Source organism: Nycticebus coucang, chromosome 6, assembly GCF_027406575.1.
Source record: "Nycticebus coucang isolate mNycCou1 chromosome 6, mNycCou1.pri, whole genome shotgun sequence".
Classification (NCBI taxonomy): domain Eukaryota; kingdom Metazoa; phylum Chordata; class Mammalia; order Primates; family Lorisidae; genus Nycticebus; species Nycticebus coucang.
Genome location: NC_069785.1, coordinates 19,306,141 through 19,321,717, shown reverse-complemented (window position 1 = coordinate 19,321,717; position 15,577 = coordinate 19,306,141). Strand labels below are relative to the sequence as shown.

General features: G+C 36.2%; 1 protein-coding gene across 6 annotated transcripts in view; it reads right to left on the bottom strand.

Moving 5' to 3' along the window:
* RALGAPA1 (Ral GTPase activating protein catalytic subunit alpha 1) overlaps positions 1-15,577 on the bottom strand; it is a 222,720-nt gene that overhangs the window by 27,352 nt on the left and 179,791 nt on the right. For all 6 annotated transcript variants that reach the window (XM_053593955.1, XM_053593957.1, XM_053593958.1 and 3 more), the window contains 2 exons: positions 7,945-8,103; positions 6,434-6,561 (listed from right to left, as the gene is read on the bottom strand). In XM_053593955.1, the coding sequence (XP_053449930.1) occupies positions 6,434-6,561; positions 7,945-8,103 (287 nt within the window). The remainder of the gene's footprint in view (positions 1-6,433; positions 6,562-7,944; positions 8,104-15,577) is intronic.

The following is a 15,577-nucleotide window of genomic DNA, read 5'->3' as shown; positions in this document are numbered from 1 at the left end:
TTATAAACTTCAAAAACATAGATAATAAATCCATCCACCCTGTTTTACTACAACAAAGCACCATCATGGGCCAGGCCCTATGCTAGAAGTTAGCGAACAAAGAGGATCTAAGACTTGTTCATATGTGCATGTACATGCTAAATACTGTAATAAAGTGTTTTGAGTATATTAGGTGGAAGAGTAAAGATGGGCATTCTTGGGGTAAAAATCTGGGCCTGAGAGAGAAGGGGATTCAGGAATAAGGAATAGGATTTAGCTGGGCACAGGTAGTGTCCCAGTTGTCAGGGTGGCAGAAGAACAGGATACAGATAGAGGATGAAGCAGGGGGAAAGTACAGGTATATCTCACAAAATCACAGTGAGAAATATGTACACATGAGGCTGCAAGGCTAAGATTAAAAGAACTGCTTGCAGGTGGTAAAAAAAGTAAGACTTGTTTCAATAAGCAGTTAAGAGCCATCCTAAGCCTTTTAGCATACCAATGCTCCTTGACTTATGATGGGTCATATTCTGATAACTCATAAGTTAAAAATATCGTTAAGTTGAAAATGCACTTAATATACCTAACTTACTGAACACCACAGCTTAGCATAGTCTACACTTGCATTGGCCTATAGACAGGCCAAAACCCTGTAACACAAAGCCTATTATACAATAAAGTTATTATAAGGAATTCTGAATCAAAATCCAAAATCTAAAGTACAGTTTCTACTGAATGGCCTATGGAGTTTGCACCATCATAAAGTTGAAAATTGTAAGTTGAACCACCTTAAATTGCAGACTGTCTGTACTTAGGCTTGTATTTTAGAAGAACATTACCATTGTCAATGAAGACAATAATGGTAACGACAACATCATTAACTATAGTGCAGCTACCATGTTCTGAGCTCTTGCTACACGACAGACCTAGCAACCTGTCTAGTGGATAATGGGATAGTTTCATTTAATCCTTACAACAATCCTTAGGTTTGGTACTATTATTATCTTTTTTTTCACAGATTAAATTAAGAATAGCCCATACTTATTGTTAACCTTCTGAAGAAATGATCTACAAAAGATAGTAGATACATAAAATTATGTAGTTTCTCAATAAACTCATTTTCTCCTAACATGAAATGGCAAAAATATTGATGGGTCCCCCTAAGAGGTTTTTTTATTTTTATTTTTTATTTTATTTTTTTTCCCCTAAGAGGTTTTATAATGTTCTATCATAATGAGAGGCAACTGCATTAGCGGACCCAATCAATTACATTTTGTTTAGTTTTGGTTCTCATACTTTTGCAACAGGTTCTTTACATTTGATAGAAGTACAGGGATAACAAACTGACTAATTGAAGAAAAATCATTGACTTCTGGTAATTTATCTGATAAAGTTAAACAGAAACCCAATTCTGACATTTAAGAAAAAATCAAATCTAAAAAGATTAGAAAAAATTAAATGATATTGGTTGTGGTAGAAAAGAATACTTTAAACCTAGGAATAAAGTATTCTCTAAAGATGCTATTTAATTGTAATATCCCCCATATGGTATATTTCAGATTAAATTTATGTAATATACATATATAGATACAAAGCCTCAAACTGTAACTTATAAGAAGTGAAAGAGACATGCTGCACTCCAATCACTCAAACTTCACCCATATTTTTGATACATTCTTTCCTGATCGTCTTCCTCCAGTGTAATTTCTTGGTCCTTGGAACTGTCACACCATTTTATTTATAACCCTACTAGAATACTTTCACTTTATCTTGTATATAAATGAGATCTAACAATTCACTTTGTGAACTTGCCCCAATATGCTTACGTTGGCAGCATTGTACAAATAATTCAGTAATTTTGGTATATCAGTGTCTTACAGCTTTGCCTGTGTCAATGTGTAGTGGTGTCTTGCTGAGTGGTGTTCGTTATTGTTGTGTCTTTATGTGTGCCTACATGAAAATGTTGGAGTTTGAATTAGAGCAACAAACAAACATTACATTTCTTGTTAAACTTGACAAGACTGAAAGTGAAATCAGATACTTGTTAGTTCAAGTTTTGGGGGATAATGTCACGAAGAAAACAGTAGTGTATAAATGGAATAAACATTTTTCTGAGGAGAGAGAAAGTGACGCTTATGAAGTGAGGTAACCAGTAACCAGCAGAACTGATGCAAAACTGGTCAAATCATGCATCAGAATTGTTGGCTGACTGTGAGCAGCCTAGTAGACCAAGTAAACATTGATAGAGAAACAGGAAAATCTTAACTGAAAATCGTGACATGAGAAAGTTATGTGTAGAAAAGGTCCCAAAGGAGCTCACCAATGAACACTGTGGGGAGTTTTTAGCCAATAAACAAATAACTGTATTGGAACACGATCCCTACTTATCTGATCTGGCCCTCAATGACTTTTTTCTTTCCAAAGATAAAGGAAATAATGAAAGGCAGACATTTTGATTACATTCAGGACATCAAGGATAATATGTAAGATGACAGCTCTGTCGACCATTCCAAAAACAGTTCCAAAATTGCTCTGAAGGGTGCACTAGGTGCTGGCATTGGTGGATAGCTTCCCAAGGGGAGCACTTTGAAGGTGACCCTAGTGATATTCAGCAATCAGGTATGGAAGGTGACCCTAGCAATCAGGTATGTAGCACTTTTTCTAGGATGAGCTTACGAACTTCATGGTCTGACTGCGTGTATCATATACATATATCTTATAATTATTAATGTACATATTATTCTTTCCCTATTAAACTATAGGCTTTATAAGGGTATCTGATTTTGTTTTTGTATCCCTCTAAAATCTTTACTATTATTGTATAATAAATTAATTTTTTTGAAAGAAGAATAACAGTACAGTTCTATTTCTTGACCTGGTGATGGTTAAACTGTAATTGTTCATCATATTGTAAATTTATAATTTATATACTTTTTCAAATTATATTTTGTAATAAGAAAGGATAGGAATAAAATAAGATATGTTGGTTAATATTATGGAAACTGCTGGGTCATGGGACCCATTTTTTTGTCAAACACCAGTCTAAATGTTACCGTGAAGTTTTGTTTTTAGATATGATTACCATTGGGTAAAGCAAACTACCCTCCATAACACCATGGGCCTCATCCAGTCAGTTAAAACACTTTAAGAGAAAAGACAGGTCCATTGAAGGAAGGAATTCTGCCTTTAGACTCAGACTGCATCAATTGTTCCTTGGGTTTCCTACAAATTCTGGATTTGTCAGCCTCCACGATTGTATGAACTAATTCCTTTAAGTAAATCTGTTTTCTATTTATACATAGCCTATTGGTTCTGTTTCTCTGGGAACCCTGAATAACACAATATGATTATATAGTATAACTTTTGAAAATTTCTACATATAATACATCTCATATTAAAAAGGAAAAAAGAGGCCAAGTGCAGTGGCATGCCTGTAATTTAAACACTTTGGGAGGCTGAGGCAGGGGGATTGCTTGAAGCCAGGAGTTTAACACTGAGCAAAGAGTAAAACCCCACCCCCACCCCTGCAACAAATATAAAAATTAGCTGGGCATGCTTGTACTCCTAGCTACTAGGGAGGCTGAAGCACAAATGTTTGAGCCCAGGAGTTTGAGATTGCAGTGAGCTATGAGTCCACTGCACTCTAGGTTGGGTGACAAGAGACAAAGCAGGACCCTGTGAAAGAAAGGAAGGAAAGGAGGGAGGGACGAGCATACTTAATATTTGCATATTCAGAAGTCACAGTCAAAATGTCTTTAAGATTAAACCTGAAATACCTCTCTGGGCCAACAGTTAACCTACAGTCTACCTGGTATTCCTTACAAGTGTTGTATTTCAATTCTAATTGCATGATCAAACCAACAAATTGAGCCGAAGAGACAAATGAAAAGAGTACCTAGCTGAAAAAAAAAAAAAAAAAAAACAAAAAAAAAAACCAGAGGTTGCAAGAAAATGCTTTTCAAAGTACAAGTAATGCAAGAAACAAGTGAAGTGAAGGAGATATTTCAAAGCTTGAAAGACAGTCATCAATACTGACAGATTACTGTAATTCTGGCTGCTAGCATGATCGATTTGGGTAGCATATGACAATCAATATTGTCCTCATTCAGTGAACAACATTAGCTTCATAGTTACAGAAGATATTCCTAGAATAAAATTTAAACAGTATTTAATGATCATAAATAGCACAATTTATGCTGTGGAATCTTAGTGGGTACTTTTATTGGGCATAAAATAACTGACCTGTTCCAGAATGCTTGATTTTCTTCTTACTGAGAACTTAACTAATCTGGATATGTCAAAAACGTACATTTTAAAATTTAATATATATTTCTGAAATAAGTATTTATTTAAAAGTAAAACAGATATACATATATTTTTTCAGTATCTTAAAATGTCTAGTTGTAATTTATTATATAAACTTTCATTTGGCTGGTCCAATGCTTGCGCCTGTAATTCTGGCACTCTGGGAAACTGAGGTAGGAGGATTGCTTGAACTCAAGAGTTCAAGACCAGCCTGAGCAAGTGTGAGACCCCCATCTCTACTAAAAATAGAAAAATTAGCTGGGCACCATGGGGGTGTACCTATAGTCCCAGCTACTTGAGAAGCTGAGACAAAAGGATCACTTGAGACCAGGAGTTTCAAGTTGCAGTGAGCTATGATGATGCCACAGTACTCTGGACAGGGCAACAGAGTAAGCCTCTGTTGCCAGAAACAAACAAAAAACTTTCATTTAAAAATCAAATGACCTACATCATGAAGTAATTTCCCCCCAACATTTATAATTAACACAGAACTTTGTGAACATGATTTATATGTTCTTCAGATTAGTAAAGACTAGGAGTATCCCTACTATAACTTTAAAGTATGCAAAAACAATTTTCTATAATTTCTAAATTCAAGATTCTAAGTCAAGAAAAATTTGTTTGGTTTATCTGATTTAATGCTTTTACTCTGTGTTCCAAAAGTAATTTTGCTGGTAGAAACTGTTCAGATATGCTGTTTAAATTAAGTGTTCATGTTCACTATTTTCTTTTTCTTCTTCTTTTTTGAGACAGTGTCTCACTCTGTTACCCCAGGCTAGAGTGCCATGGCACCAGCCTAGCTCACAGCAACCTCAAACTCCTGAGTTCAAGTGATCCTCCTGCCTCAGCCTCCTAAATACCTTGGACTACAGGTGACTACCACAACGTCCCGCTGATTTTTCTATTTTTTAAATAGACCTGGGAGTTTTGCTCTTGCTCAGGCTGGTCTCGAATTCTTGAGCTCAATAGTTCCTCCCACATCAGCCTCCAGAGTGCTAGGATTACAGGTGTGAACCACTATGCCTGACCTAGAAGGCTAATCCTAATCTTATTCATCTGATTAACTCTTATCCGTTCTTCACAATTGGTTCAACACTTAAGATTTCTCAGAAGTGTTTCCTGACACTGCCACCCCTTCTAGCTGAGTGAAAGGCCCTTTGTTATTATACTTTTGGGATACCCATATATATATCTATCTGTATGTTTCACGAAGGAGATATTCCAGGGGAAAGGTTCACATTTTTAGCAGATGTTTTTGAGAACATATAAAATTCTTAGCAGATGGAGGAACTGAAACTAAGAAAAAATAAACAAAACCTTGCTGATTTCAAATTAAGACTGTGGCAAAGAAGCAGAAGTTATCATCAACTATTGTATTTGTGGAGACATATATTACTACCTGCTGGAAATGCTTGATCTGATGTTTGAAAATGCATTGGTGGGTGATGGGCTTTTCATTCTTTTTTTAATTTTTTTTGTAGAGACAGAGTTTCACTCTATTGCCCTCAGTAGAGTGCCGTGGCGTCACACAGCTCACAGCAACCTCCAACTCCTGGGCTTAGGCGATTCTCCTGCCTCAGCCTCCCGAGTAGCTGGGACTACAGGTGCCCGCCACAACGCCCGGCTATTTTTTGGTTGCAGTTTGGCCGGGGCTGGGTTTGAACCAGCCACCCTCCGTATATGGGGCCGACGCCCTGCTCACTGAGCCACAGGCGCCGCCCACGTTTTTCATTCTTTAGAGATTTCATTTGAAAAGTTAAGAGCCTATAAAATATTTATAAATTAAAATAAAAAACTTACTACAGAACCTAAAGCACTTATTATCTATTATCTGCTATATTTACAGAAAATAGTGTGTTTCTCCAACTAGACTGAGTTTTTTGCAATAAGTATTTGATTATTTCTGCACTTCAAGAGTAGCAGAGTGCCTGCAAATAATGGGACTCTAATTAACCAAAAGATTAGTACTTATTAAAACTATATAAAATACACCATTCAAATATCATAACTGCCACAACATTGAGGAGCAACTCTACTACCTATACATAAACAAATAAAAAATAAAGTTCTTAACCATACATACAACATATTTACCTTGGAAAGTAGATATACATTAGAGTAGAAATCATACTGTCAAAAAAAAGGATACAAGTTTTGATACAACGGAATCAGTGATTTCAGAGCACGACTTGCATTTATAGCTGTTGCTCTAACCATGAGGGGTAGAACCTTTCCATTCACAATTGCACCATCAAAAAGTGGACCAAAGAAGGGAACCTAATTGAGAAATTAGAACATAATTTTATATTCAAATTATAGAAAGACTGTAAATAAAAGCAATCAAGACACTTTGCATATGAAAGTGTTTATGCTTCCTCTTCAGTTCTTCCTTCAGTAAAAATACTATTGGAATTCAATTATTTTTCACAATGGGTCACTCACAATAGGACAATAAAATTATCATGTCTACAGGTGTCCATTGAAAAGAACTATGTGCTTCAAATAATTAACTATATAATTTACAAATCCTGCCAATTTTTAAATTTTGGTAGTTTTAATTATAAATAAAAATCTAACAACACTGGAAATAAATTTCTTTTTCTCGATTGAGTAATCACAGGAAAGATACATATTATTATAGACAGGAAGTTAAGTTTTTCATTATCTTGGTGTGATGTCAACCTTACTACAGAACCTAAAAGACTTATTATCTGTTTTGATAATTAAATGTCATTTTTGTGGTGACTGACAGTTTCAAAACAGCTACTCTATTTCACAATGGTTAGCACAAATGACAGGTAAAGGCAAGGACATGAGCTGTGGATAACATGGTAAACCTTTTAGATTTTGTGTTTTTGTGGTGACATACTGTCTCTGTTGTATATTCTTCAATTTAAAAAAAAAGAAAAACCCTTTAAAATTAAAAAAATTACTAGCTTGTGGGGTGTATAAAACTAGGCTATGGGTTATATAACTTCTGGTTTAGATGAACCCTAAAAAAACCCCTCCTATAAGCAAAATTCACTTTGGGAAACTTAATTCAAGGAGTTCTGAAGATGCATGATCAATTGTCAAAAGCAGATTTTCTATAAACTAAAATAATCTAGTTTAAAAAAAAAAAGAAGGAAACATACCAAAATATTACCTGAAAGAAAATACTTCTGCAATAGTGTTTAAACCCTATAGCATATATAAGACATTCAACTATAGCACAGGTAACAGAATCACTTGGCTGGTTTTATATATTAGGAGAATTCTTATTTATTAAGTGACATGACTAAGATGTGTCAACTAAAAATGTAAGAATCATACATTCCTATTCTAAAGGGAATAATTCTTACTATGTTTCTATGAAAATGTAATCATTCTCTTAATAAAAGATAAATTCTTTTGCGAGCCTGGTACAAAGAAACTTTTGCTCTGGTACTACCTAGAAACCTCCCACTGAACATACTTTCTTGCTATATACTCTTTTTAGCTCCTATTGAACCAGGCTTAGATAATCCACATAGTTACCAGAGTCTGTGCTGCATTTCCCCTCATTCTCACTATGTAATGAGGATGCCTAGTCCAAGTTTTCTTCTCTAACATGGAAAGAAACTCACAAATTCCTACAAAATGCAAAATAAATTACTAAAATGGAAGATAAGGTGTTCTTACCTCTGGTTTTTTCATTATCTGGATACTGAACATGTGATTTTTCATTGGATATATTACAATAAGGACATCACCAAATTCTGTAGGAATAATTCCTCTCCTGTAGTCTCTAGTATGCTCTGACCAAACAATGTGCACTTCATCATTTCCTAAATGTCTCAACTGGAAAACCAAGAAAATAATTTACAGTGTTTCATAAAAGTTTGTGAGGACAGTCATATAGCTATTGACAATGTACTATAAAAAGGAAAAACATAAAGAAAAAAATTGTTAAATTACATTTCATCATTTCACATGTGAAACATAAACACTCAAATACATTAGGAGACACTGCAGAAGACCAATTTCAACTGTCCATAATCACTCTTTTTTTTTTTGGCCGGGGCTGGGTTTGAACCCACCACCTCCAGCATATGGGACCGGCGCCCTACTCCTTGAGCCACAGGCACTGCCCACAACTGTCCATAATCAATGGGAAACAGAGAACTTAGATAAAAGATTCATATACAGCCCAAATACTCCCCTTAACTAGCAACTACACCAATTCTCTATTACCAAACCCTTAAAAGATGATTTAAAAGAGCGTCTTAAAAGAGTGACTGAGTTGAGATTCTGAAATTATTTTATCCTGACTACTCTCCAGAAGTGCCACTGAGCAATGAAGTGGTCTGAAGAAAGCAACAGGACAAAAAATAAAAGAAATGGGTAATGGATAAATTGGGTAATCACCTAATGAGATAAAGTTGATTTTGTTTGATTTAACAAATTTATTTCTAAGTTTTCTTTGCCCATGAAACTTAAAAATTCTTCAGATTTGTTAGACTCTCAAGATGTTACTTGGTTGTGGTGCTCACAAAGGTGTTTCTGGAAATTAAGAAACGCGATAATTAAAATAGCAAGAAAAGAAAAGCATTTAGGCCAGACACGGTGAGTCATGCTTAGGAGGCTGAGGTGGGTGGACTGCCTGAGCTCATGAGTTCGAGACGAGCCTAAGCCAGAATGAGACCTCCGCTCTAAAAATTGCTGGGTGTTGTGGCGTGTGCCTGTGGTCCCAGCTACTTGGGAGGCTGAGGCAAGAGGATCACTTGAGCTCTAGAATTTGAGGTTGCTGTGAGCTGTGATGCCATAGCACTCTATTGGGCAACAAAGTGAGACTCTCAAAAAAAAAAAAAAAAAAAAGCAAAGCATTCAAAAGTTGGTTTCAAATAAGTTAATGGAAAATTAAATCAATGCCCATTAGCCCTGAGTTTTCTTCATAAAGACCACTATATAATCATGAATTTTATTATAAAATTTCACGATCCTAGTGTTATCTACTGATCCTTTCACTGCAAACACCTGAGTCCACTCCTGATGCATATCTTACATGGGCTTTTCCATTACTTTCAGATAACTGGATATACTGCAGGTGGGAACGTTTGAAAGAGAAAACTAGATATAAGCGTCAACACCATCTACACCATAAATTAACACATGGGCAATTTCTGCTTTTGAAATATGTCATTTATTTTGGCTTAAAGACCATAAGGCAGGGAAAAATTCATGTGTGAGTAAAACAAAGAAAGGAATTAAGTTTAATTAGTGAAGAGCTCTCTTCTGTCATTCCTTAACCCCAAAATAACTCTTTATGCCTAGGTGTATATACACATACACATACAACTTGAATGATACAAATGTGGGACTTGGGCTTCCTGACATTTTTAAAAAGCAAAAAAGATTATACAACTCAGAAAAGCCATGGCTCTATAATTTCATTTTTTAATCAAAATACTTTAAAAATATCCTTCCTATACAGCATGCCCATGTGTCAGCTTCCCTAATAGGTTTATGTTAACTGAATACAAAAGAAATGTGAAATAAATTTAACCAGGAGGGATGATCCAATCTAATTTTGATACATTAATGTCATATGCTGTACATGTTACAATAGCAGCTAGATCTAATACTAAGCTCCAGGCTATACTGAGATTTCCAAATGGCAGATTGTTCTAAGTGATATCAAGTATAATTGAAGTAATAAACGATAGTAAAAGCTGAGCACACTGTCAGGAAGAATTTAAGTATTTACTTTTTAAAATTAAATGAGTTAAGTTAGGAAAGACAAGACAACTGAAATAATGCAGGTCTCAATTTACAGAAAATTCCTTTTATTTATCTGCTACATTAACCCTTGAACTCTTGCCAAAACTATCTATAATTTCTAGTGCCCACTTATCTAAAGAAATAAGAGAAAGGGGCGACTATAGTTTTATCTTATAACCAAACCTTGTATTCAGATGTCTTCCATACAATATTAAAAGTCTGTTAAAGCTGTTTAATGGAAAAGAACAACATATGTTTGCCAAGATGTTGTAATGAAGATTTCTGGCACAGAATCACACATATAATGAAGTCATTCTAAACATGTTCAAACATTTTAAGGGAAAGCTTCATGAAAATCTCCTACCATTTATATTCAAATGCTAAAAGTTAATTATTTTAGGCTATCATGATGAGGCATGTTTTTATATCTTTAAAACCTGTAATACAGTAATTAAACACAAATCGAGAAACTGCTATCACTGCTATGCGTCCTGGATATTTTTAAAAGACTACTGAAAGAATGAATTTTTTTTTTTTTCTCTCTCTCTCTTTTTTTTTTTTTTGTGGAGACAGAGTCTCACTCTGTTCTCTGGGCTACAGTGATTCTCGTGCCTTTGCCTCTCAAAGTGCTAGGATTACAGGCACGAACCACCACTCCTGGTCAAGAATGAATTTTTAATGGTTAGCAGAAATTTCAGGTGTACTGTATCTGACATACTTTATACGCTGTTTTATTTATTCCTTATTTCTTAGGGGCTTACAGGACTGTGTGCTATGAATACCCAGCAAGTTTTCCTATGCTCTGAAAACTCTCAAAGGAGTCCCTTCCCGTATTTTTTTTTTTTGGACCCAGATGGTAATTCATCTATTTGAGAGTACAAGACTTCTGTACACGGGATAGGTCTATTTATAATAAAATGACTTGCAGGTGGCACCTGTGGCTCAGTGAGTAGGGCGCCGGCCCCATATACCAAGCGTTGTGGGTTCAAATCCGGCCTCGGCCAAACTGCAACAACAACAAAAAATAGCAGGGCATTGAGGAGGGCACCTGTAGTCCCAGCTACTAGGGAGGTTGAGCCAAGAGAATCACCTAAGCCCAAGAACTGGAGGTTGCTGTGAGCTGTGATGCTACAGCACTCTACCAAGGGCAACGAAGTGAGACTCTGTCTCTAAAAAAAAAAAAAAAGAAAGGGAAAAAAAAATAAAAAGACTTGCAACCATACTACTCTTCAAAGTTTACTTCAATTGCTGCTGAAGTCATTTTGGTATATGACATAGGCTATAGATTATCACCACTAATATATGAAGACAAAACAGTTAAATTAAGTTTCACATGTATACAACTAAAGTCCTTAATACCCTGTATAATGTTTATACTGGCAGAGACCTTAAAGTTCTAATTTCCCAGCTGAGAAACATATATCCTGCTTCTGCTGGAATACTTGTAAGATTGGACAGTTTGCTAATTCACAAATCAGTCTGTTTCAAAGAGCAACAAATCTCTGAAACATTTTTTCTACTATACTACCTGCTTTCTTGAATCTAGTTCTTATTCCTTTTCTTTCTTTCTTTCTTTTTTTTTTTCCAGATAGTCTCGCTTTGTTGCCCCCATTAGAGTGCTATGGCATCACAGCTACCTCAAACTCTTGGGCTCAAGCAATCCTCTTGCCTCAGCCTCCCAAGTAGCTGGGACTTCAGGCGCCTGCCACAATGCCTAGCTATTTTTTTTTAGAGACAGGCTCTCACTCTTGCTCAGGCTGGTCTTGAGCTCCTGAGCTCCAGCAATTCACCCTCCTCAGCCTCTCAAAGTGCTAGGATTGTAGGTGTGAGCCACTGCGTATGGCCTGAATGTAGATCTTCTTAAATGAGCCTTACCAAATATCCAATCTGTATTCTATGTATTACGTTTTCAAATATTTGAAGACCAGTCTAATATATTTCTTTTCCCCATTAAAAGTGTTATTAGTTCCTTTTCTTATGCTTTCAAGCATATTCATTATCCTGGATTATTATTCTAGTTTACTGACTTTTCTATTATACTGTATGGAATATAATATCATAATATCAATATATGATCTAATACAGTAACCCATAGTGGGACTGTTTCTTACTTTGTCTTGTTCACTAAATTATTTTCTGCATTTTTACAATGTTAGAGTCAATTCAAATCCCTAAGTCCTTTTCTTACAAAGTTCTTTTAAGCACTGCTAAAACTAAAGAGAAGACTTCACATTGATTCTTATTAATTTTCCCATGCCAGGTTCAAATTATCTTTAAGTTTATAAAGGTCTACTGTTAGCCCAATTCTGCTAGTCATTGTACTAGCTCTCCCTTTCCCAGATTTGAGTTATCCTTAAATTCAAATTCTTGTGTGTTCATTTAGGTTTTGGACAAAAATGTCAAATGGGATAGGTTTGGGGTAAAAGCCTTAACGTAAGTCATTACAGACTTTCCTCCTGGTTAAAAAAAAAAAATACCCTAAATTTATAAAGGGTATTTATTTATTAAGTGCTTACTATTTATGATTATTCAAGTTTTACAACAATGCTACAAGGTACACTAAGTATAATTATTACTACCATTATTTTTACAGATGAGGAATTGAGGCTGAAAAGGGTGAAGTAACTTGCCTCAGGTCAGATAACCAGTAAGTGGCAGAGCCACGATACCAAGCTTAGGGAACTTGGCTCTAGAGCCATACTTTATCCATCTCCCTACATTGCTTCTTGTCAAATAACTATACGTATTCTGAATATGATTATATAATTAGTCATAAACGTACTTATCATGCTATTATTAAGACCACATTTCTTCAACTGGTCTGTAACAAACAACTTCGTTAAATGCTTTATACATTCTGGCTGGACGCCTATAGCTCAGTGGCTAGGACGTTAGCCACATACACCAGAGCTGGTGGGTTCGAGTCCAGCATGGGCCTGCTAAACAACAATGACAACTACAACCAAAAAATAGCCAGGCATTGTGGTCAGTGCCTGTCCCCAGCTCCTTGGGAGGCTGAGGCCAGAGAATCGCTTAAGCCCAAGAGTTTGAGGTTGCTGTGAGCTGTGACACCACAGAACTCTACCAAGGGCAACATAGTGAGACGCTGTCTCAAAAAAAAAAAAAAAATGCTTTATACATTCTATGGTCTTCCCTGACCTAGTAATCATACTAATATAAATTAAATTATTTTGATGTTATGGTAAACTCATGATGGCTCCTGATGATCACTACTTCCTTATCTAAGTGCTCAAAGCCCTTTTGTTTTGCCTGTTTTGTCAGACACAGACATGGAGCTCATGAATGTTGGTAATTTCAACAGTCTGTGGCCTGCTCTATGTCCTTTTGTGAAAATCAGATGTTTGTCCATTGCTATAGACTGAATGTTTGTGTCCTCCCAAAAGTCTCATATTGAAATCCTAACTCCCAATGTGATGGTATTGGAAGGTAGGGACTTTGGGTAGTGATTATGTCATGAGGGCTCCTTTATAAGGGATTAGTGCCCTTATAAAAGAGACCCCATCTTCTACGCCGTAAGCTCCCGGCTGGTGAATAAAGCCCTTCCTCTTATAAAAAAATAAAAGAGACTCCAGAGATTTTGCTTGCCCAGTCTGCCACCTAAGGTTACAGCAAGAAGATGGTCAACTGTGAACTAGGAAGTAGTCCTTCACCAGACACTTAATCTGCTAAGCACATTGATCTTGGACTTCCCAGCCACCATACTGAGAAATAAATTGCTGTGATTTATAAGCCACTAAGTCTACAATATTTTTTGTGATAGCAACACAGACAGACTAAGATACCTATCTATGACAGTGCTCTAATTCTCCATGATTATTAGCATGGATTCCAGAGTTAATTCTAGATTTCCTCTGTGAATTAAAATGTAATGATATTCATCTGGGGCTGGCGACTAGAATTCATGTAAATTAACTAGATTATCTCTTCCACAAAATCAGCTTACTCTCCTGATTTCCCTATTTCTGTAAAAAAAGCACCTAGCAACTAATTATAATTACTTGGAATCAAAACCTGCTAGTCTTTTTTGATTTCTGTTTTCCTTACTATGTCTCTAACAAGCTCATTTTTTTTTTTTTTTTTTTTTGTAGAGACAGAGTCTCACTGTACCATCCTCGGGTAGAGTGCCATGACTTCACACGGCTCACAGCAACCTCTAACTCTTGGGCTTACGCGATTCTCTTGCCTCAGCCTCCCAAGCAGCTGGGACAAGCTCATTTTTTAAGACAAAAAGTATTATATTCCTTTTTCATATTTTTACTTCCTATTTCTTCCCTTGTTGTCTAGATCAGACGGGACATCCTACATACCTAGCCTAGTTCAAGAGTTAATAAAAGGCCTTCTCTGTACTCTCCTTCCTTCCTATCCACTTTTGCAAATACAATGATGGTAAAACATATGTGGTGGTCTCTGCTCTCAAAATTTTGAGTCTAGTGAAAGAGACAGCGTTAACCATACAATAAATGAACAATAAAAATACAAACTGTGCCCTACATACACTTCTCTTAATGTACATAACAAAGAACATGGATCTATAACAGCACTTGAACTGAGAGGTAAAGAACACATAGAAGTCAATTAGGTTAGGCAGTTAACTTTAGAAGATAGTGAGAAACATGAATAAATTGAAATGTAGTGTTCTCACTGCCCTAAGTCCTGTTCCTTCCCCCACCTTCTACACACTAGGTGAAACATACACTATCATATGCCTCTCAATTATGTGTGAAAAACATACTTGCATATACCTTGAGGTATACATATTTTAATACATCTATTTGCTGTCTGGATCATTCATTTTTAGTAATTAAGAAAAGTTTCTTTACTTTGGGAGGCTGAGCTGGGAAAAATCACCTGAAGTTAGGAATTCGAGACCAGGTTGAGGAATATAGCAAGACCTCATCTCTACAAAAATAAAAAAAAAATTAACCAGATGTGGTGGTGCACACACCTGTAGTCCCAGCCACTTGGGAGGGTGAGGCAGGAGGATCACTTGAGCCCAAGAGCTTGAGATTGCTGTGAGCTTTGATGATGCCTCTGTATTCCAGCCCAAGCAATGGATCGAGACCCCCCATCTCACAAGAAAAAATCCAAAAAGGTCAAGAGAAAAAAAAGTCCTTAAGCATCTAGTACCGTTTCTTAGCAGAGATGGCATGTGATAAACACTGCTTGCTATTAAAAAGATAATATAACATTTATCTTGGCAAACATTTTCCATCATCACATAGTGTACAACTCAAAAATAGTATTATCTGCAATTGTGGCATTTGTTTATTTATTTATGAATGACAGAGTCTCACTCTGTTGGCCTGGGTGGAGTGCTGTGGCATCAGAGCTCATAGCAATCTCAAATTCTTGGGCTTGAGCAATGCTCTTGTCTCAGCCTCCCAAGTAGCTAGCACTACGGCGCCCACCCAGCTAATTTCTCTATTTTTAGTAGAGATGGGGTCTCACTCTTGCTCAGGCTGGCCTCAAATTCCTGAGCTCAAGCAATCCATTGCCTCTGCCTCCCAGAGGGTTAGGATTTCAGGCGTGAGCC